Here is a 25,042-nt window from a genome sequence, read left to right as displayed (position 1 = left end):
TGCATGTCACTAACAGCTATGTTTACTAGGATACTCTCCAAGACTGGTGTTTTTGCTTGATTTTTTTGTGAATTCGTCAGAAAGAGATTTCAATGCAGGATTCAAGCGCTAGACGTGGTTTTCTGTCGGCGTGTCTTTATCACAAGCATTGTACTATGGCTGTCACTTTACATTCGAAAATCAATTGCACAATCGATCGGACCAACCAACACAAGTTACGAAAATAGGGAAATGATTTTAACGGCCTTCTCTCAGAGCGCGTCCAGCTCGTCACGATACGCCCGCAGCGAACACGCGTCACACAGCAACTGCAGGCTCTGACAAACACACATAACAGCAAATTATACTTCTGCATAATGTTTCTCTTTTTACAACAAAAATGTGAATTCTGCCGGTATTCAGACAGTCTCATGCATACAGATACAGATTCGGGCTACGTCTACAATCGCCTTGTAAACACACCCATGTTGAAGACTGCAGTGATGTTGTTCATTGATGTTATGGTAGTCCACTCTGCTTATTGTTTTTCGAGAATGTTGCACTCCTGTTTGTCATTGTGCATGAAACGTCACGCCAATAAATCATCAGGAATATTGCTGACTTGAGCGCGTCTCAAGCGCCCTCTTAACGTTCGTCCTAATACCTGTTAGTTGTCCGTGGATTTGCCCATATTTGCCGTTTAAAATGGAAACGTCTTTAGACATGGAAAATCGAGTTTACTATCGATTCAATGAACACTTATGTCTCAAAAATCTAACAGGATTTTTTCACAAAAGTGACAGCCCTACACTTGTACTGCACTGTACACGCTGCGTGGTATCAGTTGTTGCTATCGAAGCAATTTAATGAGTATGAGGACACGTGCGCAGTATCGGGCCCGATACCGAATCTGGTATCAGTGCAGCTCTAATGTGTAGTATTGCTGTCTGTGAATGTAAATGGTCTGCAAAGACCTGCACACGTAACGCAGTTACACATTTGTATAATGCCTGCCCGGTCTTCATTGGCTTCCCGTGAACAATGTCTACTTTTACCGGCCCTCAAACACTAGGGGCTTTTGCACAGGGTAGCTGTAGGAACGTAGTTTCTAAGACTAGCCACCAGGGTGGTTCCCTTAGGAACATTTTCCTGGTTGCATTCGCACCGCCAGTAGGAAGACAAGCTTGTTGTTGTGACTTTTATTTTGAATGCGCTGAGAACGCCAACCAGAGCCTGAGCTCACAGCGCTCGCATTCTCTGTTCCTTCGTTTACGATCTGTCCTGTCTAACACGTTGTTAGATAGAACTGTTATATATAGAAAGTAGACAGTATTTGAAATGTTATTAGCGTATGCTGTGTGGGTTGATGTGCAGTGTTGCTAGCTGAGCAGAAATACATAATCATGTTTCGCTGGGTCCCCTCAAAGTCGCGTTGGATTCTCTCCTCAGCGTAAAGGTTACGATCCTATCTATCCCATCTATCACTGTTTTCCATGTTCGTAGAGTTAGTTTCTGGAGTAAATATATAGGCTATGATAAAGGGTGAGTGTTGGTGTTTTTACATTAGTTTATATCAAGCTGGTTGCTTTTATGCATGCGTTATCCAGTGAAGTTGCATATATAAAGCTAGTCACATGAGAAAGCAAACTGTATCGTCATGCAGCCGACAGAAACATAAACAAATCAGAAACGCATTCGATTTAAGTTTTTTTTTTTTGTCATCTCTGTAACACACATGTTTGTGTTTTCACATATTTTGATTAGATAATCATCAAGTGTTTTAAAATAGAAGAAAATAAAGTGTGAGAATATACAATATACATGTGTCTAATTTCAGTGCTATGGTGTTTGTGTAGATATAAAGATAACAATTTTTAAGCATAACAGTTTGGATTTATATGAAATGGTAACACTTTACAAATTCCATTTGTAAAATTAAGAATAATAAACAATGTTCATTTGTTGATTTCAATATCTACTAATAATTTTATTTACATTTACAAGTTTGTGTCTCTTAACATTAATGCATTATGAACTAACAATGAATATATTCATATTTTTATATTTTCATGGTTCAGTACTTTGTTCAATTTTTGTAATGAAGTTCAGCATATTTTATAGCCTGGCTAACGTCAGACCTCTTCTCATTGAGACGTGGTCTGGGAACCACATGTTCATTTTCTCGTATTTGAGGCGTGGTTTACGAATGCCCAGAGCCGTTTATTGGGTGCTACGAATGTCTATCAAATGCGCCTGTACGTAGCTCATAGCCAATCGTTTCAATCATACCAGATGACGTATGTAGAGCGACAGAAATTCGACGAGGAAGACGAGGAAATAAACTTGCGTTCTAAACTACTTATCTAAGGCTGCATCGAAAGGAAACTTCGCGTCTGATGCCATGTTGGATCCATAGATATAAACAAACTGCTTCGGTGTGTCGCATAGACGTCGTCATCGTCTTGCTGCTCCCTCCCCGTTCTGTGATTGGTTCCCTTTTTGAGGGGAAAATCTGGTCCATGGTGTCCAGGCTGCCTAGCAGTGAAAATCACGCTGCGCTCAAGGCAGCATGGGGAAACCCAGGCTACATATTTTATGTGTTATGCTGGTTTTTCAATCAGTATCAATTTTAAAACTATCGGTGATTAATTGGTTATCAGCTAGCCCGGTCCAACCTAGTTATCGTTATCGGTAACATTCACTATTGGTCAACCTTTAGCTCTCACTACTTTGAGTAATGATTAAGTATGGAGCAAGATTTGTTTTACAAACTTTAACTCACGTTACTGCTCGGCTAACATATGCTTTGTTATTGACACCGTTATTGATACAGTTACCGCATGTGCACCACAATAAATTAGAAATATACACATGGGTTTGTTGATAAACATAGATGGTGAGGAACTACAGTTATGTCATCTCATAATGTACCTCAAACTGAGTAGCGCATCACTGAGACACATCCTGCTCAAGTCGTTCTTGTGATGGAGGTCTGGGTGGAATAATTAGTTCTTCCAATGTTTTATCATCGGACTCGCGCTCGGATTGAAATGGTAAATTCAACACTATTGTTACTGTCTTTACAGTGTATTTAGATTTAGGAATTACAACAGACTGGGCCATCTTAGAGAGACTGAATCATCGGATGAGTCGTTTGAGAATCACTGAAAACTTTGATGCAAGTAAACAAATTTAATGACTCCAAAACAAAATTAGGAACATTTAAAATAGCATATTTTAAATTTAACAAATTTAACAGAATGAAGGAAAACACCAACCTATTTGTTCCTCTGTATCTTCATCTTTTATTCTGCAGGGTTCTTCCTCAATCTCCATCTTTACAATAGTATGTCAGTAGTTTCTCCTGGAGTAATTCCTCCTGCTTGCTTCTTCTTCTCCTGTGGGAAGATGGGAATATTCCCCAGCATTTAAACTCTCATGAACGGCTGCGGGAGCTTCACTGACTGAAAGAGTGAATTGTGGTCGTTGTTGCTCATTTAGCAGATGCTCAACATACTTAACGTTAATCTACAATCAGCCTGGATTATTCACGGTTTAAGTGTTTTGCTCAAACAACTATAGATATGATTTACATGCATTAAAAACTGTTTACCAGGTTTCATTTGTTCATTAAATAAAATAGTATTCATTTCTGATTAATTTCCGAGTGATTTACTAAATGAACAGACTCTTTTAGTCGTTTGGATTTAGATTTCTCCTAATAAATGATCAAATGAACGTACTCAGTCTGAAACAGCAGATTTAGAGCAGAATGAACGGCTGTGTTCCACTTCTCGTGTTTATGTTCCCTTCCCTCGCTCACTTCTCTTCTTCTCCTAGACTCGGATGTGTGTCATTGCTTCGGTTGCTCAAGCGCCTCTACTGGCGGAAACCATATTAAACTATATAACCTTCATAGATTAGATATGTTTTTGTGGCTGATATTATATGGATAATACATGTAATATCCATATAATATCAGCCACGCTAACATATCTAATCTATAAAGGTTATATAAAATGTGTGTGTGTGTGTATATAAATATATATTGATATGCCTAGAGATAAGGCTCATTATGTTCATTTTTCTGCACAGTTGTAGTTTGTTGTGTGGTTGGATTTCAGCTCTCAAAAGATCTGATCCTGAATCAGCATGAAAAGAAAAACCTTGACACTGAATTCAGCACTGAGAGACCAGATCTGGATTCATCAGTAGAGACGGGTTACACACGCAGTAGGAAAATAAATGTCCCTGTAATGCAATGAATGAGCTTTTTAATTTGCTATTAAAAATGAGTGTCATCATCAGTGACTCATTAGGTGATGTCATACATGGTATTAAATGCCTTTATTGCCAAATTCTGTAATGAGTTTGAATCCAGAATGAATCAACTGGATAATCAGTTATTGTAAAGTATTATCAAAGACAAGATCGATTTTTTTTTATATTATATTATATTATTTTATGATATTTTATTTTATTAAATGATATGACTAATATCATTTTTATTTTTATCATATTATAAATTTGGTGATTATCTTTAAGGTGGACATGAGTGATGATGGAGATGATAACTTAATATATGATATTTACCATCTGAATCCAACCATTTCATGTCAACAAATGGAAAAGTCAGTCAGTTGTTTATTATCATGTTAAAAGAACTTTATATCACACACTGCCTTCCACCCTGGGCATCACTTGTTTGTACTGCTGCCTTCTGGTAAACGATTCAGGTCCATCAAATCACAGACAAATAGACTGAAGAACAGCTTCTACCCCTGCGCCGTACGCATACAAACACACACACACACACACACACACACACACAGTCTAGTTCGCTATCTTTGTGGGGACTTTCCATAGATGTAATGTTTTTTTATACATTTACATCTTACACTAACCCGACCCCTAAACCTACCCATCATCACACACAACTTTCATTTCACAAATTTCATACCTCAATCCCACAGGTTAACTTCCTCTGCATTCTTCAATGTATGTCTAATGTCTGTAGCGTACTGTTTTATAGTGACAATAAAGAATCTTCAATCTTGAAATGACCATGTGAAGCATGAAGCAAATGGAGAAAGTTCCTGAACTGGTTAAGCCTCTTTTTTCTTTTAAAATCGATCTTGTCTTTGATAATACTTTACAATAACTGATGATAATCCAATTACAGATTTGGCAATAAAGACATTTAATATCATGACAACACCTAATGAGTCCACTGATGATGACACTCATTTTTATAAGCAAATAAAAAAGCTCTTTTCAAAGTATTTGCATTAAATTCATTGCATTACAGGGACATGTATTTTCCTACTGCATGTGTAACCCGTCTCTACTGATGAATCCAGATCTGGTCTCTGAGCTGAATTCAATGTCAAGGTTTTTCTTTTCACGCATGTTCTAGCATTGCATTTAGGTTTCACGTGTCCTTTATGTTATGCAACCCTTTTCTGCCAATTTTAAGGAGGTAACAGCGCGTTCCTTCTCCTTTTCCCTATTCTTTGTTATTCGTTCATCGGAACGTCGTCTCTTTGGTCTTTTGTGTCGGCCATATCAAAATTCTCAAGAATATAATTTTTTAACGTTAGTCGTTGTCTAGGACATCTCTCCTCTAGCTAACTTCCCTCCTCATGCTTCTCTCTCCTCTACTCCCCACATCCCCCTTCATGTCTACGCGCACTAACCCCTCAACCCCCCACCCCCACATCATTCTTGTCGGTTATTGGCTGGAACACTGTTTGTTATGTTTCGTGGTCCAGGCTGGGCCAGTTTGTTTTTGTTGCCGTTTGTGGAGCCTGGGCTGTCTACAGAGACTGCGTCTTTTTACGGTGTGTTCAGGGGACAGGCAGCTAGCGGATAGTGAGGAGATGTTTGCTGTATGTGACAAAAAATGTTTTGGCCTAAAAAACACATGACATCCCTTGGAGCACCTTTAATAGGAATATTGATGTATAATTTTTTTTTCCCAGTTTAGTTCCAGTTCAAACATTGCAGTCCTGCTGGACGTTTACAAGCGATATAGTCAGAATATAAAAACTTAAAATAGACGTACAGTAGTGTTTTAGGATAAGACAAAACAAGGTTTGGAAGATGGATTCATAATGTAATCGTTCATTAAATCTATATTTGTAAATTTTTAACAAATAAGTTACATAGTACGTTTATGAATCACAATAGATTCAACAAGATCACGTGGTTGAAATGAAAGCAAATGGCGCCATCTAGAGGAACATCTGTGGCGCTGTCAAACTATTGCCAAAACTACATATAGAGAAACTAATGCAAGTTATTCAGAAGATCGAGACGACACAAAATCAGCTTAAACCAGTAACACACATTTTATTACTTTTTTAAACCAAAGTGTTTGTCAAAATACAAGGTATGACCACTTGTTTCCACTTTTACACATTCCTCATATGCACGATTAATTAAAATAATTTAACTCCCCTTGTGAAAAAGAAGTGTACTTAATTGTATTGAAAGCGTACTTTTTGTGTGCTTAAAATAATAAAAGTATACTTTTCAAAAAGTGCACTTGCAGATAATATAATATAATTAAAATTAAAGACCACTTAAGTGTACTTAAATGGAATACACTTTAATGACAATATCTCTTAACACACTTAAGTGCACTTTTTACAAATGCACTTTGTAATAATATCTAATTAAGCTTAACTTAAAGTAAGTACACTTTCATGACAATATTTATAAACACATTTAAGTGCACTTTTTAAAAATGCACGTTGTAATAATGTCTAATTAAGTTTTACTTGAAGAAAGTACACTTTCTTCACAATATTTCTAAACACACTTAAGTGTACTTTTTAAAAATGCACTTTGTAATAATGTCTAATTAAGTTTTACTTGAAGAAAGTACACTTTCCTCACAATATTTCTAAACACACTTAAGTGTACTTTTTAAAAATGCACATTATAATAATGTCTAATTAATTTTATTTAAAGAAAGTACACTTTCATGATAATATTTCTAAACACACTTAAGTGCATGTTTTTAAAAATGCACTTTTTAATAATGTCTACTTAAGTTTTACTTAAACAAACATTTTAAATAATTATGATTTTATAGTGTTTTAAATTTATTAAAGTTAAAGTTATAAGTTATTAAAGGAAATTTATTTTGATGTATTGACTAATATACTAAATAAAATAAGAACTTTAATGGAAAACATGGAAAATAATTTATTTTAATTACAACTCAGGTGTGTTGTCCAAAAATATTTTGTTAATGTATTTTAAATATGTTTAGTCTATAATATATACTTGTGCATTAATGCACTTGAAATGTATTTTTCTAATACATTTGCTTGTACATTATAATCAAGTACAACATATTGTTGACATTTTTGTCTGTTTTATACATAATATTTGACAATAAAATGTAATTTATGAGAGGAGTCTTAGCATAATAGTAATGTGTTGTACTTTACAACTGTGAACAGAATACTTTCAATATCATTATGTTGTTCTTAGTCAATTAAACACACATTTAATTGTAATCAGACTACACACTGAACAAAAATATTGATTTTTAGTTAGGTGAAAGAGTCAAGTTTTGTGAATTTAGGCTACAGAGTCTAACAACACAATGAGTTAGAACAACTTCAACTTAAACAGAAAAGCTGAAATAAATAACCCTTTTATATACTGTCTATGGAAATAACATTTAACCATGCATGACATATACGAACATGTTGTTTAATGCGCATGCGCCGGAAATACTACGTCATGATGACGCACTACTTTACTAGAGTTTAAAAAATGCGCTGTTAGGAGCTGTGTGCGCCTGCGCCCTCACATCTGCTCTCTGCTAAGGATTTGGTGCGACGTGACACAGTGGCTCCTGTCTCATAAATTTGTCCTGTTATTTTGCAGGTATTATTGTTACAACAACTTAATAATATGCACACGAGATCTGTAATGCAAATGTATATGCCGCAGATATTTCGAGTAATGACGTTCGGGGTTTGTGAATATGTTGACTTGATATGCAGACTGTCCGCCATTTTGTGAGCGCTGTAACACGAGGTGATTGTGAAATGCGTTTAATTCGATTCAAATTGACTCCATTTACAAGGTTATAGTGTTCATTATGAATTTACTTTAAAATTGTGTTTGGTTTATTAAGTTATGTATAAAGATCGGATGCACTTTCTCAGGCAAATGTTTCAGACATACATTCAGCTGATGTAATACTGTGTTATTTCCTGCCGCTGCAGAAAGAAAAATTAATGTTAAATATGTATGGTTTCTTATGCATAACATGTTCAGTCAACATAATTGTTATATGCATAAAATATTCTTTTGACTCATTTAAGTAGATGTACAAGAGTCTGTACAAAATGTATTGCCAAGACAGCACACCTTGATCAAGCTAAAACACTACAATCAAGTCACTAACTATCCCTATAGCTTTAATGCTTTGAATCTTTTCCACCTGTGCATTTACATATGCCCCTATAATCACCATATATTTTACAGGTAACAAACCAAAGGAAGAAGGCTGCAGCATTGCTGTGTCAACCGTGGTAAATAGCCTACAGGAACATCCTTCATGAAGATAGCTATGTGCGAGCTTAAAATTCAAGATTACCTTTCTCAATTTGCATGGGTCATTTATCTATATTTGTGTAATTGATAAGTTATGTTTAATTCCCTGTAAAGTAGCAATACAATGTTCTCTATTTTTAATCACTTTAAGCCCAGTGTCAGTGAAGATGGTGTGGTCAGTGGAATCCTGGTGTTTGTGGGAAATGGAGGGAACCTTGCCCAGCACTACGATGTGACCCTGATGACTGAGGTAATTCATCACACATTCATCAACAGTTAGCAGTCAAAAGTTTACGTACACTTTGCAGAATAAACTGCTTCATCAGGGTAGTACTAAATAAAAAGAGAACATATACATTTTTGTGATCCCTCTTATTGCTAAAATTATTAACATTTTGCAGGTACTGCAAGGTGTATATAAACTTTAAAGCACAACTGTATATCTATCAATTTCATTCATTTTAGCCAAATATAATAATGGACTGGATCTGTTTTATAAACAAATGTTTTCCTTCTATTTTTTTTTCTTTTTCTTTTTTTTCCTCAAGGTATTTTTTCTGACTTTTCTGCCTCTTTGGAACATTTCCATTCACATTTACTCTGGAGAGCTTCTGGGACATTGACATAAACAGCACTTTCCAACAACTTCAAAAAAATTGGTGACATGATTTTGGTTTTCTTGTTTTTGTGCCTTTGGATTTCTTCAGTTTTTTTTTGTGTTTAGACAAACTTATATTCACTGTAATGCTGGAGTAAGCATTTTGTCCTGTTTAATGTTGGTGCTATGTAAAGTGTGCTATGTTAATATTAGTTTATGTATTAGCCAACATGATCTGACAATTATTTTTTTTTACAGTATTTATTAATCTTTGTTAATATTAGTTAATTAAAATATAGTTTGTTAGTTAATACAATTTATAGTCATTGTTCATGTGAGTTCACAGTGCATTAACTAATTTTAATACACAACTTTTGAATATAATAATGCATTATTAAATGTTGAAATTAACATTAACTAAGACTAATAAATGCTTAAAGTATTATTCATTCTTAGTTCATGTTAACTGAAGTAGTTAACTAATAATACCTTTTTGTAAAGCATTACCCGTTTGAATCTTAGTGTTGTACATGGAATGATACTTTTCTTCACATTTTGTTTGTATTAATTCATGGGTTGTATGTTTGAGGTACTGTGTGTTTGCTTCTAAAATGATGTGTGTACTGGTAATCCCTAGGTTATGGGAACCAAATTACCCCAAAAGTATAGTAATACCAGTAAATTACATGGAAACAATCTTATAAATCCATACAGATTGATGTTTTCTGAAAATGTAAAACTGCTAAATGTTTTCTGTGATGGATAGGTTTAGGTACCTTTGTATGAGGGAGAAAATGATTGTGCATAATAAGCATCATTGTCCTCCAGACTCTTTATAAATGAGTTAAAGGGATAGTTCACTTTAAAATGAAAATTGTCATCATACTCACCCTCAAAAGTTGTTTCAAACCTGTATGAATTTATTTCTTCTGATGAACACAAAGGAAGATATTTAAAAAAATGTCTGTGACCAAACAGTTAACTGGTCCCATTGACTTCCATAGTATATATTTTTTTTCCTACTATGGAAGTTAATGGGACCAGTTAACTGGTTGGTTACTGACATTCTTCGAAATATCATCTTTTGTGTTCAGCAGAAGAAATAAATTCATACAGGTTTGAAACAACTTGAGGGCGAGTATGATGACAGAATTTTCATTTTAAAGTGAACTATCCCTTTAAGGTGTTGTAACTGTTTATGTATAGTGTTTATTTGGGGGGTTTTTGTGCATCATCAGAAAGGTTTTTATGTATTTATTTTAGAGATTTTGTCAGTAAATGTACGTAGAGGGTTTTAAATTGAATTTGTGTTGATTGTAACTAGGTTAAGATTTTTTTTTATTCAAATGTATTTAATTATATAATAGTGTACATGTATATTACATTAAAGTATATTTTAGTCCACATTAATTGCTTGTCAGTATATTTGGAAGTACACTTTTATCATATTTCAAAGTTCAAATAAAAATGTATTAAAGTCCCACTTAAGTTGTTCCAAAAAGCACTCTTAATTTTTCAACTAATTGCATTTAATTTGAGCTTAATCTGTGATACATTTGAAATCAATTACATGCAATACGTTTGTCGAAAACATTACACTTAATTCACATTTAAGTGTATTGTTAACTGACATTAAATAGGGGTGTGACGAGATCTCGTGTTACGAGATCTCGCGAGATTAAAACGCGACGAGATTTCTCGTCGAGGTGAAACTTTGTCTCGTGAGTTGTTGTGATGTCAGCGTGATGGAGCGTGAGGGTGAAATTAGTATTGAAGATGCCCCTGCCACTTTTTAATCATTTGTGTGCCGGGCCAATCACACACACACTCACTGTCCCTCGCTCACTCACTCACTCGCGCGCACACACACACACACGCTCAATCGCGCGCGCTCACACGCACACTCACTAGCCGCGTTTCCATTACCCTTCAAATTGCGCAAATTGAAATTGCGAATTAAAAATACGCTTAATGGAAACACGTCAATTTCGCAAAAACTCCCATTTATCGCAAAAAAGTTTTTACGCTCTCATGAGGTGGTTTTTCAGGCAATTCGAAAAAGGAATATTTCGCAAAACTGCAATGGAAACAGTTTTTGCGCATTTAGTCACCTGACTTAGAAGACGCAGTGTGTTTGAAGTCCATGTATAGCTACGCAAATAATAATAATTTTATATTATTTTATTATAACATTTAATAGGCTATATTTAGAAGACGCTTTTATGCAAAAAAAGGAACAAAGCTGAGCGTGGAGCGCGCACTGCATGCACGGAGGCGCGGGCGCGAACACTTGCATTTTCCAATCAGACGCACTTTCATGATCTCTGTAAACTGGAGCGCGAGAACTGAAACAAAATATAGCCTATGTAGGCTAAAGCTTGAAATGTCCACTTTAAAACGAACAAATTCGAATCGAAAGCTAATACCTTCTGATTATGTAGGCTAATCCGTATGAAAGTTGCATTTCTCTCTAAAAGCGCATCTTAACAGCGGAGATGGAGATGTGATTTTAGCCGACACTTAGAAAACAATAGTTTATTAATTATATTAATAGCTCTTCTCATTCAGCACTGCGGGAAATACATCAATTCCAGTTTCTAATTTGGCCTTAGAAAACCAGTAAAATCGACATGTTTTCCATATTAATTTTGTGAATATTTTAAATGTTTAATAAAGGGGCAAAAAGTCATAAACAAAGCGCAGCAGTTGGTGTAGCCAGTTCAAATTAAAATTTTGGTGTTCAACTTTGCGTTTTAAAAAGACAATAACCAATTAATTTTTCGTTTTTCAATTAGGGGTTAAAAAAGGAAAAACAAATAGACACAAAAGTAGCCTACATGGATCGTTTGGACAGAATACGAGACAGAATTATTTATTAAATTTATAAAAGAAACAATAATTAGCCTATAGGAATACTGGATTCTAAATCTCAAAGAAATGCCACAATCAAATCCTCGGAGCAGAAATGAGGGCGAAACACCCAGAAACTCCTTATATGTGTCGTTCGGGGGTCTTTCCCTGCCATTAATGCTTGGATAACACGCCACGTCTCCTTCCATTAATAATAATAATAATGTCTAATGCGGTGGCTGTGATATTATAACCAACGTCCGTTGCCGTGATTTTTGGAATGACTTATCGCGAGAGAAAAAAGACGTTTTAGTCGCATAACATCGGTTAATGGAAACGCCGTCATTTCGCAATAGTTTTTTATCGATATTTAGATAATAGCGCAAAACATTTGCGCAAATCTGTAATGGAAACGCGGCTACTGTTGCTCGCACTCTCACTCACTCGCGAGTCGCGCACACTCACTCTCGCTCACACTAAACCCGTCGTGGAGGACCGTTAAAATTAAACATGCTAGTCTTTCTGTCGTGATGTCCTGAAGCATCGCAGACGCGTAGGTTGTCGCCCACTATGACACACTATACGAAATGAATCGATCGAATCTTGCGTCCCGACGCCCGTTGTCCTTTACGAATCTCCACGAAACGGATCGTGCCAAAATCGCGCTAAAATAGTGTAATCTGAACCAGGCAGGTAATAAACATTTGACCTATCGCGCAAAGAACCTATTAAAGCACTAAGACATGGGAACAGTATAGCTAACATTCACATATCACAAGTCATATCGACATCGCAATATTAAACAATGTTATCGCACATCGCAGCTTTTCCTCATATCGTGCAGCCCTAGTTACTGCCCAAAGGTCTCAACTGCTGCCAGAAATCGTCGACATGCTTATATTCTTGAAAAAGAACATGACCATAATCTTAGTCTGTTCTGTGTAGTTAATTTATCTCTTTTTCATGCTTGAAGAAAAAATGTGTTTCTGTTTGAACTTGTAGTTTTGAGAGAGCAGTACTTTGATTATGGATACACACTGTTTGCATTTAAAGTGTTATTTCAGTTATTTATATTTATTTATTTATACTGTTTTATTTTATTTTTATGTTCGATTTGTGGAAAGGAGTTAGATTTCTCATGTGAAATCGTACAGGGGAGAAGCCAGACGGTAGAGTTTATAGCAAAACATTTTGCAGTGTTTGCATGTCCTTTACTGCATAGAATTCATTAAAATAGAAGTAAAATAACATTCATTACAAGTTGATTTCAAAATGCACCTAAATTGTTTTGCATTTTGTGATTTTCAGTTGAATAAAATACTATTTTCCATTCATATATTTCATCATTGAGGATTTCTTAAAAATTGTGTAAAAATCTCGTCTTGTCTCGTTCTCGTGAACCCAATCTCGTGTCTCGTCTCGTCACACCCCTAACATTAAAGTATATTTTAGTTCACATGAATTGCTTTTCAGTTCATTAAACTACACTTTATATTTTAAATACACTGAAAGTACTCATTAAATATGTATTAAAGTCCCATTTATGTTTAAAAAAAGCATTCAAAAGTTCAACTAATTGCATTTAATATGAACTTAATTTGTGATACAATTGAAATTAAATACAAATAAAATGCACTTAAGCGGTGAAAACATTACATTTAATTCACACTTAAGTGTATTGTTAACTGACATTAAAGTACATTTTAGTTCACATTAATTGCTTGTCAGTGCATTGAGAAGTGCACTTTATGTTAAATCAATTTTAAAGACACTAGAAGCAATTATGAAAGTAAATATAAAGTTGTATTAAAGTCCCACTTAAGTTGTACCAAAAAATCACTCTTAATGACAACTTATTGCATTTTATTTCAACTTAATATGTGATATATTTCAAATCAATTATACTTAATGTGCATTCAGACCGGTGAAAACATTGCATTTGAGTTACACTTAAGTGTATACATTTAAAGTATAATATTTGTATAATAAGTACACTTTATAAAAGTACACTAAAGTGCTTTTTTTTTTTCACAAGGGTCCACAAAAGAAATAAAACCAATCCCTTCCTAAATCATAGTTTTTTATGGCAATCATAGTTTTTTTTTTATTTTGACCATCCCCAATGGTTCCCCTTGTCATACAATCAAAATTCACCAGCTTTTGATTGATCTGATTGTCATATTATTTACTTGTAAGTGTATTATTTGCCAGTGATGGATCTGAACATGAACTTTTAGACTCTTTCAGACAATGTTTTTTTGTATGATTCCGTTGAAGAGCTGGTAAGCGGAAACCCTTTCCACAGTGTGAGCACTTGTACGGTTTCTCTCCAGTATGAATTCTCTTGTGATTATTTAAGGTACTGGATATAGTGAAGCTCTTCCCACAGTCAGCACACACATATGGTCTCTCTCCAGTGTGAATGCGTTCATGCACTTTTAAATACTGCTTTAGTGAAAAACTCTTTCCACAAAAAGAACAAAAGTGAGGCTTTAAACCAGTATGAATTATAAGGTGTTTTCTTAAGTTTGATATAGAAACAAAAGTTTTATCACACTGATCACAGCTGAATGATTTCAATCCAGAGTAAGAGAGCAGATGATTGTTGAGATTTCTTTTGGATATGAAACTCTTTCCACACTGAGAGCATGTGAACGGTTTTTCTCCAGTGTGAACTTTCATGTGCACATTTAGGTGTCCTTTATGTCTGTAACTCTTTCCACACTGAGAGCATGTGAACGGTTTTTCTCCAGTGTGAATCATCATGTGTCCGTTAAAGTCTGATTTATACATGAAACTCTTTCCACACTCAGAGCAGATGAAAGATCCTTTGACTCCAGATTTCCCAGCTTGTTTTTGTGTGAAATTCTCTTCAGTCTTTGAAACGACTGCATTTCCATCTTCATTTTTGAAATGATGAGGTTTTTGAAACTGATGTTTTTTGTCTTTATTTTTATCTGTCAGTTCTCCATCTTCAGTTGTGAAATGGTGTTTCTCTTCATTCACTTCCACTGGGTCTAAAATCAACATATTACATTCAATTAAAAAAGGACAAATGAGAAACAAAAAAATAAAGTTCATTCTTGATTTACCACAAACCTAGTTTACTAGTCTACTAGTATCTGGTTTGAGATGTATTGCTATATGTCAGTTTTCATCTTAAAGGTGCTCTAAGCGATGTTGGGTGACGTCACTTCTTGTTGACGTTCGAAGTATTGTCAAACAAAACGGAGGCTAGCTCGACCCTCCCTCCTCCTCATCCAGTCGCACCCCCCCTCCCTTCCGTGCTTCCTGAAACAGTCATGAACCATTTAAAAAAAAAAACTGGATTTACCCTGTCCAGCAAGAACAGAGCCACCTGAATGTCGGATTGGGAGCACTTCTGCCAGCGGAGTTCTCACCACATTTTGAACGCTTTTCCGATGTAAATTCGGGAATTCGCATTCCTTCTCCTTTTCCCTATTCTTTGTTATTTGTTCATCGGAACGTCGTCTCTTTGGTCGTGTGTCGGCCATATCAACATTCTCAAGAATATACAATTTTAACGTTAGTCGTTGTCTAGGACATCTCTCCTCTAGCTAACTTCCCTCTTCATGTTCTCTCTCCTCCACTCCCCACACCCCCCTTCATGTGCACGCGCACTAACCCATCAACCCCACCCCCAAATCATTCTTGTCAGTGATTGGCTGGAACACTGTTTGTTATGTTTCGTGGTCCAGGCTGGGCCAGTTTGTTTTTGTTGCCGTTTGTGGAGCCTGGGCTGTCTACAGAGACCACGTTTTTTTACAGTGTGTTCAGGGGACAGGCAGCTAGCGGATAGTGAGGAGATGTTTGCTGTACGTGACAAAAAATGTTTTGGCCTAAAAAACACGTGGCCGCTTAGAGCACCTTTAATGTTTCCCATCAGTCATTAAAGAGAATGAAAGAAAACACGAACCTATTTGTTCCTCTGTATCTTCATCTTTTATTCTGCAGGGTTCTTCTTTAAAACCCTGGGTGAACGATCCTTTAAGTTCAGTTTTTTGGGTTTGCTTTTGTGTGAATTCTTCTCCATCTGTGAAATGACGGTTTACATCTTCATTTGTGAAATGAGGTTTTTCACACCGATGGGGTTTGTCTTCATTCACTTCCATCAAGTCTAAAATATTAACATATAACACATACAATTATCAACATTCAAATAAAAGAGGAAAATTTTAGAGGAAAGAGGAAAACAAGTAAAAATTATTTACTTGCAGGTGTATTATTTGTCAGTGATGGATCTGAACATGAACTTTTAGACGCCTTCGGACAATGGTTTTTTGTATGATTCCGTTGAAAAGCTGGTAAGCGGAAACCCTTTCCACAGTGTGAGCACTTGTACGGTTTCTCTCCAGTATGAATTCTCTGGTGTGATTTTAAGCTGCTGGATGTAACAAAGCTCTTCCCACAGTCAACACACACATATGGTCTCACTCCAGTGTGAATGCGTTCATGATCTTTTAAATACTGCTTTAGTGAAAAACTCTTTCCACAAAAAGAACAAAAGTGAGGCTTCACAGCAGTATGAACTTTAAGGTGTTTTTGTAAGCCTGATGCCAAAACAAAAGTTTTATCACACTGATCACAGCTGAATGATTTCAATCCAGAGTGACGGAGCAGATGATAGTTGAGATTTCTTTTGGTTATGAAACTCTTTCCACACTGAGAGCATGTGAACGGTTTTTCTCCAGTGTGAACTTTCATGTGCACATTTAGGTGTCCTTTATGTCTGTAACTCTTTCCACACTGAGAGCATGAGAACGGTTTTTCTCCAGTGTGAATCATCATGTGTTCTTTAAAGTCTGATTTATATATGAAACTCTTTCCACACTCAGAGCAGATGAAAGATCCTTTGACTCCAGATTTCCCAGCTTGTTTTTGTGTGAAATTCTCTTCAGTCTTTGAAACGACTGCATTTCCATCTTCATTTTTGAAATGATGAGGTTTTTGAAACAGATGTTTTTTGTCTTTATTTTTATCTGTCAGTTCTCCATCTTCAGTTGTGAAATGGTGTTTCTCTTCACTCACTTTCATTGGGTCTAAAATCAACATATTACATGAAATTAAAAAAGGACAAATGAGAAACAAAAAAATAAAGTTCATTCTTAATTTACCACAAATCTAGTTTATTACAGAGTCTACTAGTATCTGGTTTTAGATGTATAGTTATTTTTCAGTTTTCATCTTAATGTTCCTCATCAGTCATTAAAGAGAATGAAGGAAAACACAAACCTATTTGTTCCTCTGTATCTTCCTCTTTTATTCTGCAGGGTTCTTCCTTAAAACCCTGGGTGAAAGATCCTTTAAGTTCAGTTTTTTGGGTTTGCTTTTGTGTGAATTCTTCTCCATCTGTGAAATGACGGTTTACATCTTCATTTGTGATTTCACACCGATGGGGTTTGTCTTCATTCACTTCCATCAAATCTAAAATATTAACATGTAACACATAAAATTTTCAACATTCAAATAAAAGAGGAACATTTAAAAAAATAAAAAAATAAAAAAATAAAAAACAATAATAATAATATATATATATATATATATATATATATATATATATCTTAACTAGTTAGTTTAAAAAAAATATGGTTATATGTCTGTTTTCATATTAATGTTCCTCATAGGGGACGGGGTGTGCACGAATATTCAAATTATCGATCTGTAATTACTCAGATGAAAATTATTGAACTAAATGATCTTACAAAATGGAATTACTTTTGATCAAATTAATGAATTATCATAATATCATCACCACAATGAGAAATCACATGAAATCCAAACACCAGTCGATTGAGGAAAGACAGCTGTCCATCACTGCATTTACGACTGCAGGTAAGCGCAGCTGGACCCCGCGTGATCTGAGATAACTTATCTGATAGCAGAATTATTTGGAGACATGTGCTTCCTTTAAGTTTCATTGAGGGAGACAGGTTTAAGAACAGAAAACGCAAAGTGCTGTTAGAAACTTCGCTCTGTCAGCGGCAGCGCAGCACGTTTTCTCACTCGAGCATGTGGATATAATTGTTTTTCTACACATGAAACAATATATCCACGATAACCATATGCTGACTGGCTCTAGTGTATATGTACGTTCTGTATGATAATTGATGCAGTCTGCTTTAATCCGTTCGCGCTGCTTGAGCTCAAATGCTTTTGTTCTTTGTATTTTTTGTTTACACATATTGTTTAACGTTTTCAACTAAAAGAAAACCGTATTGTAAGCTTGTTGTGTATATTGCTTAATCGTAAGCTTAAGAAATGGTGACAAAAACGTAAAAAAACCCAAAACTTAAAAAATAACGTCTTTCTCGTTAAACTTCATTTAAATAAACGAACATTCGATTTTTATGAGCCCGAATATTTGAATGCAATATTTTTGAAAAATGCCCATCCCTTCCTCATCAGTCATTAAAGAGAATGAAGGAAAACACCAACCTATTGGTTCCTCTGTATCTTCATCTTTTATTCTGCAGGGTTCTTCCTTAATCTCCATCTTTACAATAGTATGTCCGCAGTTTCTCCTGGAGTAATTCCTCCTGCTTGCTTCTCCTGTGGGAAGATGGAAATATTCCCAGCATTTAAACTCTCATGAATTTTTAAACTCTCAGGTATTTATGAATTTTAACTGCAATTACAATTTCATAATTAATGTTAAGATATGAATGTTTTAAGTACAAAACTCTGAATATAAAAATATGAAATGTTGGAAAATAAATAAATAATAGGCTTTCTTTTAGATGGGAAACTAAAGCCGCCAGTAGGTGGCAGCAAGTGTGAGTCACTGAATCCTTCAAACGATTTGTTCAAAAACACGGATTCATTCAGAAACTAAACAAAAACAGCAATCTTGCTCGTGTCACATTGTCGAACTTATCAGGAGCATTTTTGCCCTCATATCTTGAAATTTCCCACCCTGACTGGAGAGCAGTATGTAAATTAGGACTGGGACAATAAATCGATGCATCTTGAATCAAGAAATGATTCTGGATCGATTCCAATTTTTTCCGAATGCATCGCGATTCTCTCTCAAATCGATTCTGAGCTTAGTTTTTAACAGCAGATGGCACCGCGTGCTTTATAAACAGCCGTAATCTGCTGGTTTCCAATGCCTTACACACACCACTTGAACCTTCTATAAAACAATCATTTATAAAGCTCGAAAAGGTTAAACCGAATTACAAGGGTGTTTGCAGTGGGCTGTTTACATTAACCTCGCGTCATAAAAGCATTCTGAGGTGCAAGTACATTCTCAGAATTTGCTTGCTTGCTTGAATCATTCGAAACAGTTCGCGTCTTGCGTCAGCGCTGATTACAAGTTACTAAAGTTACTCAGTTTCGGACATGCCTGACAGTCCCTCCGACTCGAAATAAACTAATATCCCAGATTTTACTCCAGTAAATCCAACAGTTCACTGAACTGAGACATGTTGTGCTGAGAGAAGTGATGAGCAGCTGATACTGAGCCTGCGCGCATTACCGAACGTACAGGAACTGCAGTTCTCAATCCCCCGTACAGAATCGAGAACGGTTTCTTTCAGACGTGTTCGACATAGAACCAGATGAGCTGAGCATGCGTGCAATTGTTTCAGAGGGACGAAATGCACGTTTCTTAAGTAGGCTATTTTGTTGAACATCAATAAGTCTAACAAAATAAAACATGTTGGAAACATGTTTATCACATAATTACTGTCTTTTCACTGTATTATTTTAAAGATTGGAAACACAATGAATGGATTGTAAAACTAAACATTTATTATTATACTAAAACATTTTCAGGAACAACTAATTTAATTTCTAAGTAAGTTGATATAAATCTTTGACGTAAACTCTTGTCAAGGTTTTAAGGGTGCAAACTAAATGTTTATAATGAGTTGATCAAAACATAACGTATTAAACATACTGGAGACATATGCATCGACTTTTTAGTTTTGTTGATGTAGTGAGGTTTCAGCAGTTCTCAGTTCAGCACACACAGGCCAATGCTACAGTTCTCGAGTCAAGAACTATTGTTGCAGAAGTTCTCTGATCACCAGTACAGAACCGAGAACTGTTTCTTTCGGACACGTTCGATACGGAGAACCGATGAGCTGGAGATACTGCGCATGCGTGATAGCAACGTCTCTGAACCGAACTTCCTTTCGGCCAAATGCATGATGTGCTGATACATGAGCACGGGTGAACCGAGGACTTAAATGAGGGGCTGAATTTGACTAAATGTAAGTTTATTTAATAACAAATAAAATGATGAAGACCATTTATTCACTTTATATCTTTAAGACATGTAAAACATCCACATTTGCTCATCGCCTGTAGGCTACAGGATTCATTTGCAAAACGTAAATGTAAGAAACTTATCCAAGATGATTATCATTATCATTATGATTAAGATGATTTTCATTTTTGGGTGAACTATCCCTTTAAGATTCACCATCGCCACTTCCTGATTTCTATCATTTATTTTATAATGTACACTAAATAGTATGGCTTGCACATACCCTCAGAGGATTCACAAGGATCTGCCTCAGTTTCGCCGGTGGGGCTGGTCACAGCGGCCTCAGCTTCATCCCGTCTTCTCTTTCTTTCATATATAGGACAAACAGTAGAGTACGAGTTAGTTAACGAGCTAAAGATAACAATGCAATAACATAAAGAAGGCCAAATAAAGTGAGCTTATTTGCTCTACACAGACAGGTTATAATATTACAAAAGATGACTGAATGTCCTATATGTATATGTACATATACATATACACACACACACACACAAATGACATGACACAGACCTTGCCACCTTTCCTGTGGTGTCTCGGGTGCTATGTGAAAAAATGGATGGAACAAAATCTAGACTATCACAATCCATGGACGGTTCTCCTGATAAGCAAAAGAGAAAGGAGATATTAACATTAGCTCAGCAAATTGTTTAACCAAGTCCTGTCTGCCTTTCATTGTTTAATCAGTTTGCTGTTTTGCAAACCAAGTGCCTACTGCCTATCAATAATGAGCACCAACAGCACAAAAACAAGCATTAACGTTAATTCAGAGTTGAAGAAATTTGTATAATACATGCACCATTATCGATTTGCTTTTACATTTGATTTTCAGCCTGAACCAAGAAACCTAACTTACCTAACGTTAGCCATGCATGTAGCGTTTTCCAAACTTTGTAGTTAATGTTAACAAACAGAAATGCAACATTGCAAGACCTACCAGACACGAAGTGGGCACTGCACAGACTCTCGCCACCTTTAGGACCACCGGGACCCCAATCCGCCCTATTAATGGCCTGGATCCATAATCTCCGTCTGTTTTTAGCAAAGGCGTGTGATCCCCTCGGAATATTGAACATTTTAAATCCATCTTCTTGGCGGTTAGTGCAGTTTACAGCACAACAGCTCCGTGTCATCTCTATTTCTGATAGATATGAATGCTTCTCACTGTGAGAGATCTACAATGAGGAGGAGAAAAGGGGTCTTCAGAGTTAATGACCATGATATTGCCTGATTTATTCCGAATTACAAAAGAATCCTGGCAAAGTTTACGCAAAGTGAGGACACGACTTTGATAGGCCTTTTGTATGGACAATATAATTCAAGATTTACTTTTGGTATTGTTTGATATTTTACATGTCTGTGCCTTTTAATTTAAATGTATATTTCTGCATTTTTTAACACTTTGTTTGGCAGTTTTACATTGTGGCCTCTTTCTGAGGACAGGTTAAATTACATTTTCCAAGTATTTAAAATAATACTACCGAAATTATTTAAAAATAAGATAAATTGTAAGATAAATACTCATGTCCTGAGTACCCAGATTTCCTTTAGATGTAACTTTTTAAGTATTTTTATTTTGATACATTTTTAACATGCTATCATTAAGATACATTCAATCAGCATAATAAAAAAGGTTTCTGGAACAAATCGCCAGTGTTTTGTTCAACTGTTTTGAAACAATTTAACTCCTCTAGCTGATTTTTTTTGTATGTTGCTCTAACATTAGATATTATTTACATGCATTAAAAATACTGTTTACCTGAGGGTTGTTCCATAAAAGACGCTTAGAAAAGCGGGGATTAAACTCCAAAACCGGACTTGAATGAGCCTAACAAATAAGTTGGGGCTAAAGTGGTTCCATAAAAGGTCATTGAAGTTCACGCAATCTCACTAATTTGATCTAGGTTTATCAAGTCTAGATAATTGCGTGTGCACACGTTTCTGAAGCAGCCCTAGAGGTCGATCGTGGATCAAATCGATCCACCATCAAACAGCGTATATTTTGTGCTGTTTTATGCGTTTGTGATATGTGTTTTTTTCCCCCTCAGTGCAAAACGTACATTTTACAGTTATATTCTCCATCTGTAAATGTTAGAAAGTCATGCAAATGTATCCAGTTTGTTGCTAATCTTCATATTGAACGAGCGCTGCTGCGCGCATGCGCGCCAAATAGGAGCGCAATAATTCTGACTAAAATTTACATTTTGCTTGGAAAATTAATATGCGATATTTTATAACACTAGAAATATCTTCTAATTATAATAATTTATCTTTAGGATGTTGGATAAGTTGCAGTGAACTTCTAAGCGAACAGAAGTACTTCAGTGAACAGAAGTAGCCTAATTCAGGGAAGTTTTTTTTTTAAGAAACTAAATATATAAAGATACAAAATATAGTTGTGGGTATAGGACCTATGCTACTTAATAAAGATGATGTATACTTATTTAGAATGCTGAGAATTACAGCTTTTAATGCAATACTTTTTTGGAGAAAGCAAGAATCCCCAGTTTTAAATGAGTAGATTTAGTTTCTAAAGTACATTATGGAGAGGATAACATGAAATTAAGAGCAAATGTATACATTTTGAAAAGATATGTGCAACTCTAAAATCAAAGAATATTCCATAAAATAAAGGAATATATATTAGCCTACATTAACTACATTTTTATATAACCCTCCCTCCCTTTTATTTCTAGGCTAGTTATTTGTTATTTTATTTATTTACTTATTTAATATTGAATATTTGATATTCAAATAATATTACTTGAATAACTATTAGGAATTATGTGTCATTATAAGAGTTTGATATAAATATGTGAATGTTAAATTTTTATTAGGCTAATATTTATTTATTGTTTTTTGTCTTTTCCCCCTTAAATCATATGTAAAAGTGTCTAACTATATACTTTTTGGTTATTGTTCTAATCATGTGTGTTGGTGGGTATTATCACAAAAGAAAAAAAGTAGAAGGAAAAATAAGGAATATTTATTGGGGGAAAATATGATGTCTTTAAAGGAACTGTCAATTTGTATAATTGTGTTAAATGTGTTTGAATTGAAAGACGTAATAAAGTACATAAGCTAAAATATTTGTTATTTGGACATTAGATGTGCCTTATTTAGTATTTTTATGATGGCAATAACTGTAAAGGGACTATTGTAATGGGGTAAATCAAATGTAGGCAAATATACTGTCAATTACTAAGCTCAGATTCATCTTACCAGTTAAAATTTATACTGTGCTTTTGTAATTATTTGTTTTTAATTTGTGATTTTAACTTTTGCTTTACAAAGCTTTTTTTTTAGATTGTGTTCTAATGTTCTTCTAATCATAAACATGTACTACAGCTGCCAAACAAAACCAGAGAGAAATGTATTCATAAATCTTGGGCACAAAACATTCAGCCAGTAAAAAAAAGAAAACATGTAGTATATATATTGTATTTAGGCCTATCTATCTATCTATCTATCTATCTATATATATATACAGTCTATATTGTCTAATTTATCATTGTAGCCTTATTTAAGTTGATTTTCTGTATACTGCATTTATTTTTGGACTAATAGTGGTTAATAAAGTCCAATAATGGTATGACAGAGTTTCAGTGGTAATATCATTGTGTTCTTGTTGGTCAGTGTTAGAGGATTTGTGTAACAGCTGAGGCTTAGCCTGACAGTTAGCCTGCCCTGGACCAGGCTAGTTTCCCAGCATAAGTTGCCAGAGTAACTGAGTTTGAACTATTTTAAGTTTGCTTTATGAAACAGAATCCACCGACAATAAGTCTGACTAACCAAAATAAGCCTGGCTTGTATTCTAATCTTGTTTTATGGAACAACCCTCAGGTTTCATTTGTTCATTACATAAAATGAAAACACAACTCACACATTGTAATGTGAAAAAAAAACGAGCGTAATGTAGCCTACAACATCAGTCGATTAATTCACTAACCGACTCGTTTAGTCGTTTGGATTTAGATTTCTCCTAATAAATGATAAAATGAATGTACTCACAGCCTGAAACAGCAGATTTTGAGCAGAATAAACGGCTGTGTTCCACTTCTCGTGTTTATGTTCCCTTCCTCACTCACTTCTCTTCTTCTCCTAGACTCGGATGTGTGTCATTGCTTCGGTTGCTCGAGCGCCTCTACTGGCGGAACTCCAGCGATGCGAATTCTTTACATTTAGAAAACAGGCAATGTGTCGGGCTAAAGTGAAAGTGAAAGTTGCTCATTCAAAGAGATGTCAAGATATTCTAGTCGATCTTGAAAAGTTAAGAGGGAGCGATATATTAACCACCGGCTTCACAGATAAGGCTTAAGTTAATCTCAGACTAAAATGCATGTTTGAGCTGTTTTAATTGAAAGCAACTTGCACTGGCATATCTTAAAATATGTCACTATATGGAAGTAAAATAATGTCAAATGTTTTTGAAACAAAAAGCCTGTTGAATTGCACTACTTGAAAAAAATAGGCATTGCATTAACCATGCTTGCATTTTAATGCATTGTATTTTTAGGGCTTGCATTTTTATGGGCTGAAATTCAACATGGTTGTATATTTAAGCTGTGAATATTTCAATTAAAAACATTTCAAACACATTTCCATTATTAAAAATTCAATAATCCATATTCACCTTTTATATTTCACTTCCAAAATATTCAAACTGTTTAAAAATACAATCTATATTCAACAGGCAATTTTCGGTCCGTTTTATTTCGCTTTGCAAATTCGCTTCTACAAATTCA

General features: G+C 35.1%; 2 protein-coding genes and 1 long non-coding RNA gene across 9 annotated transcripts in view; 1 reads left to right on the top strand and 2 right to left on the bottom strand.

Annotated features, from left to right (window-relative positions):
- The window catches only part of LOC311097516 (uncharacterized protein), a 202,312-nt gene that overhangs the window by 154,198 nt on the left and 23,072 nt on the right, over positions 1-25,042 (bottom strand). For 3 of the 5 annotated variants that reach the window (XM_084137254.1, XM_084137258.1, XM_084137259.1), the window contains exons 1-2: positions 3,723-3,827; positions 3,258-3,377 (exon numbers count right to left, since the gene is read on the bottom strand). In XM_084137254.1, the coding sequence (XP_083993380.1) occupies positions 3,258-3,315 (58 nt within the window). In that variant the 5' untranslated portion in view covers positions 3,316-3,377; positions 3,723-3,827. Of the gene's footprint in view, positions 1-3,257; positions 3,378-3,722; positions 3,828-25,042 lie in introns of those variants that run through there. The other 2 variants (XM_084137255.1, XM_084137256.1) reach the window with 2 other exon arrangements.
- On the top strand, positions 8,406-9,716 carry LOC311097321. 2 transcript variants are annotated; one of them, XR_014609241.1, is made up of 3 exons: positions 8,406-8,537; positions 8,711-8,809; positions 9,108-9,716. It is a non-coding gene; the product is annotated as an uncharacterized lncRNA (long non-coding RNA). The 2 variants fall into 2 exon arrangements; XR_014609242.1 differs by having other exon boundaries at positions 8,449-8,577.
- LOC311097658 (uncharacterized protein) lies at positions 13,854-24,406 on the bottom strand. Of its 2 annotated transcripts, none has more exons than XM_084137501.1 (9): positions 24,309-24,406; positions 21,235-21,472; positions 20,811-20,898; positions 20,524-20,606; positions 18,464-18,577; positions 17,261-17,452; positions 16,240-17,067; positions 15,945-16,145; positions 13,854-15,024 (listed from the first exon to the last, which is right to left on the bottom strand). In XM_084137501.1, exons 2-9 carry the CDS (start codon positions 21,428-21,430, stop codon positions 14,189-14,191), a joined length of 2,538 nt encoding a protein of 845 aa, XP_083993627.1. In that variant the 5' UTR covers positions 21,431-21,472; positions 24,309-24,406; the 3' UTR covers positions 13,854-14,188. The 2 variants fall into 2 exon arrangements, with proteins under 2 accessions (XP_083993627.1, XP_083993628.1); XM_084137502.1 differs by having other exon boundaries at positions 17,261-17,377; positions 24,309-24,404.

The sequence above is a fragment of the Abramis brama genome (genome assembly GCF_963993115.1).
Source record: "Abramis brama genome assembly, chromosome: 15".
Lineage (NCBI taxonomy): Eukaryota > Metazoa > Chordata > Actinopteri > Cypriniformes > Leuciscidae > Abramis > Abramis brama.
Note: the sequence above shows the minus strand (reverse complement) of the source record. Positions and strands in the feature narration are given on the sequence as shown.

Excerpts from the sequence above, each read along its gene's own strand:
- LOC311097658 (XM_084137501.1), bottom strand. The coding sequence starts at position 21,430 with ATGACACGGAGCTGTTGTGCTGTAAACTGCACTAACCGCCAAGAAGAT. Across the intron at positions 20,607-20,810 it reads ACCACAGGAAAGGTGGCAAG|AAAGAGAAGACGGGATGAAG; the intron begins GTCTGTGTCATG and ends TATATATGAAAG. Across the intron at positions 18,578-20,523 it reads TCCTTGTGAATCCTCTGAGG|GAGAAGCAAGCAGGAGGAAT; the intron begins GTATGTGCAAGC and ends ATCTTCCCACAG.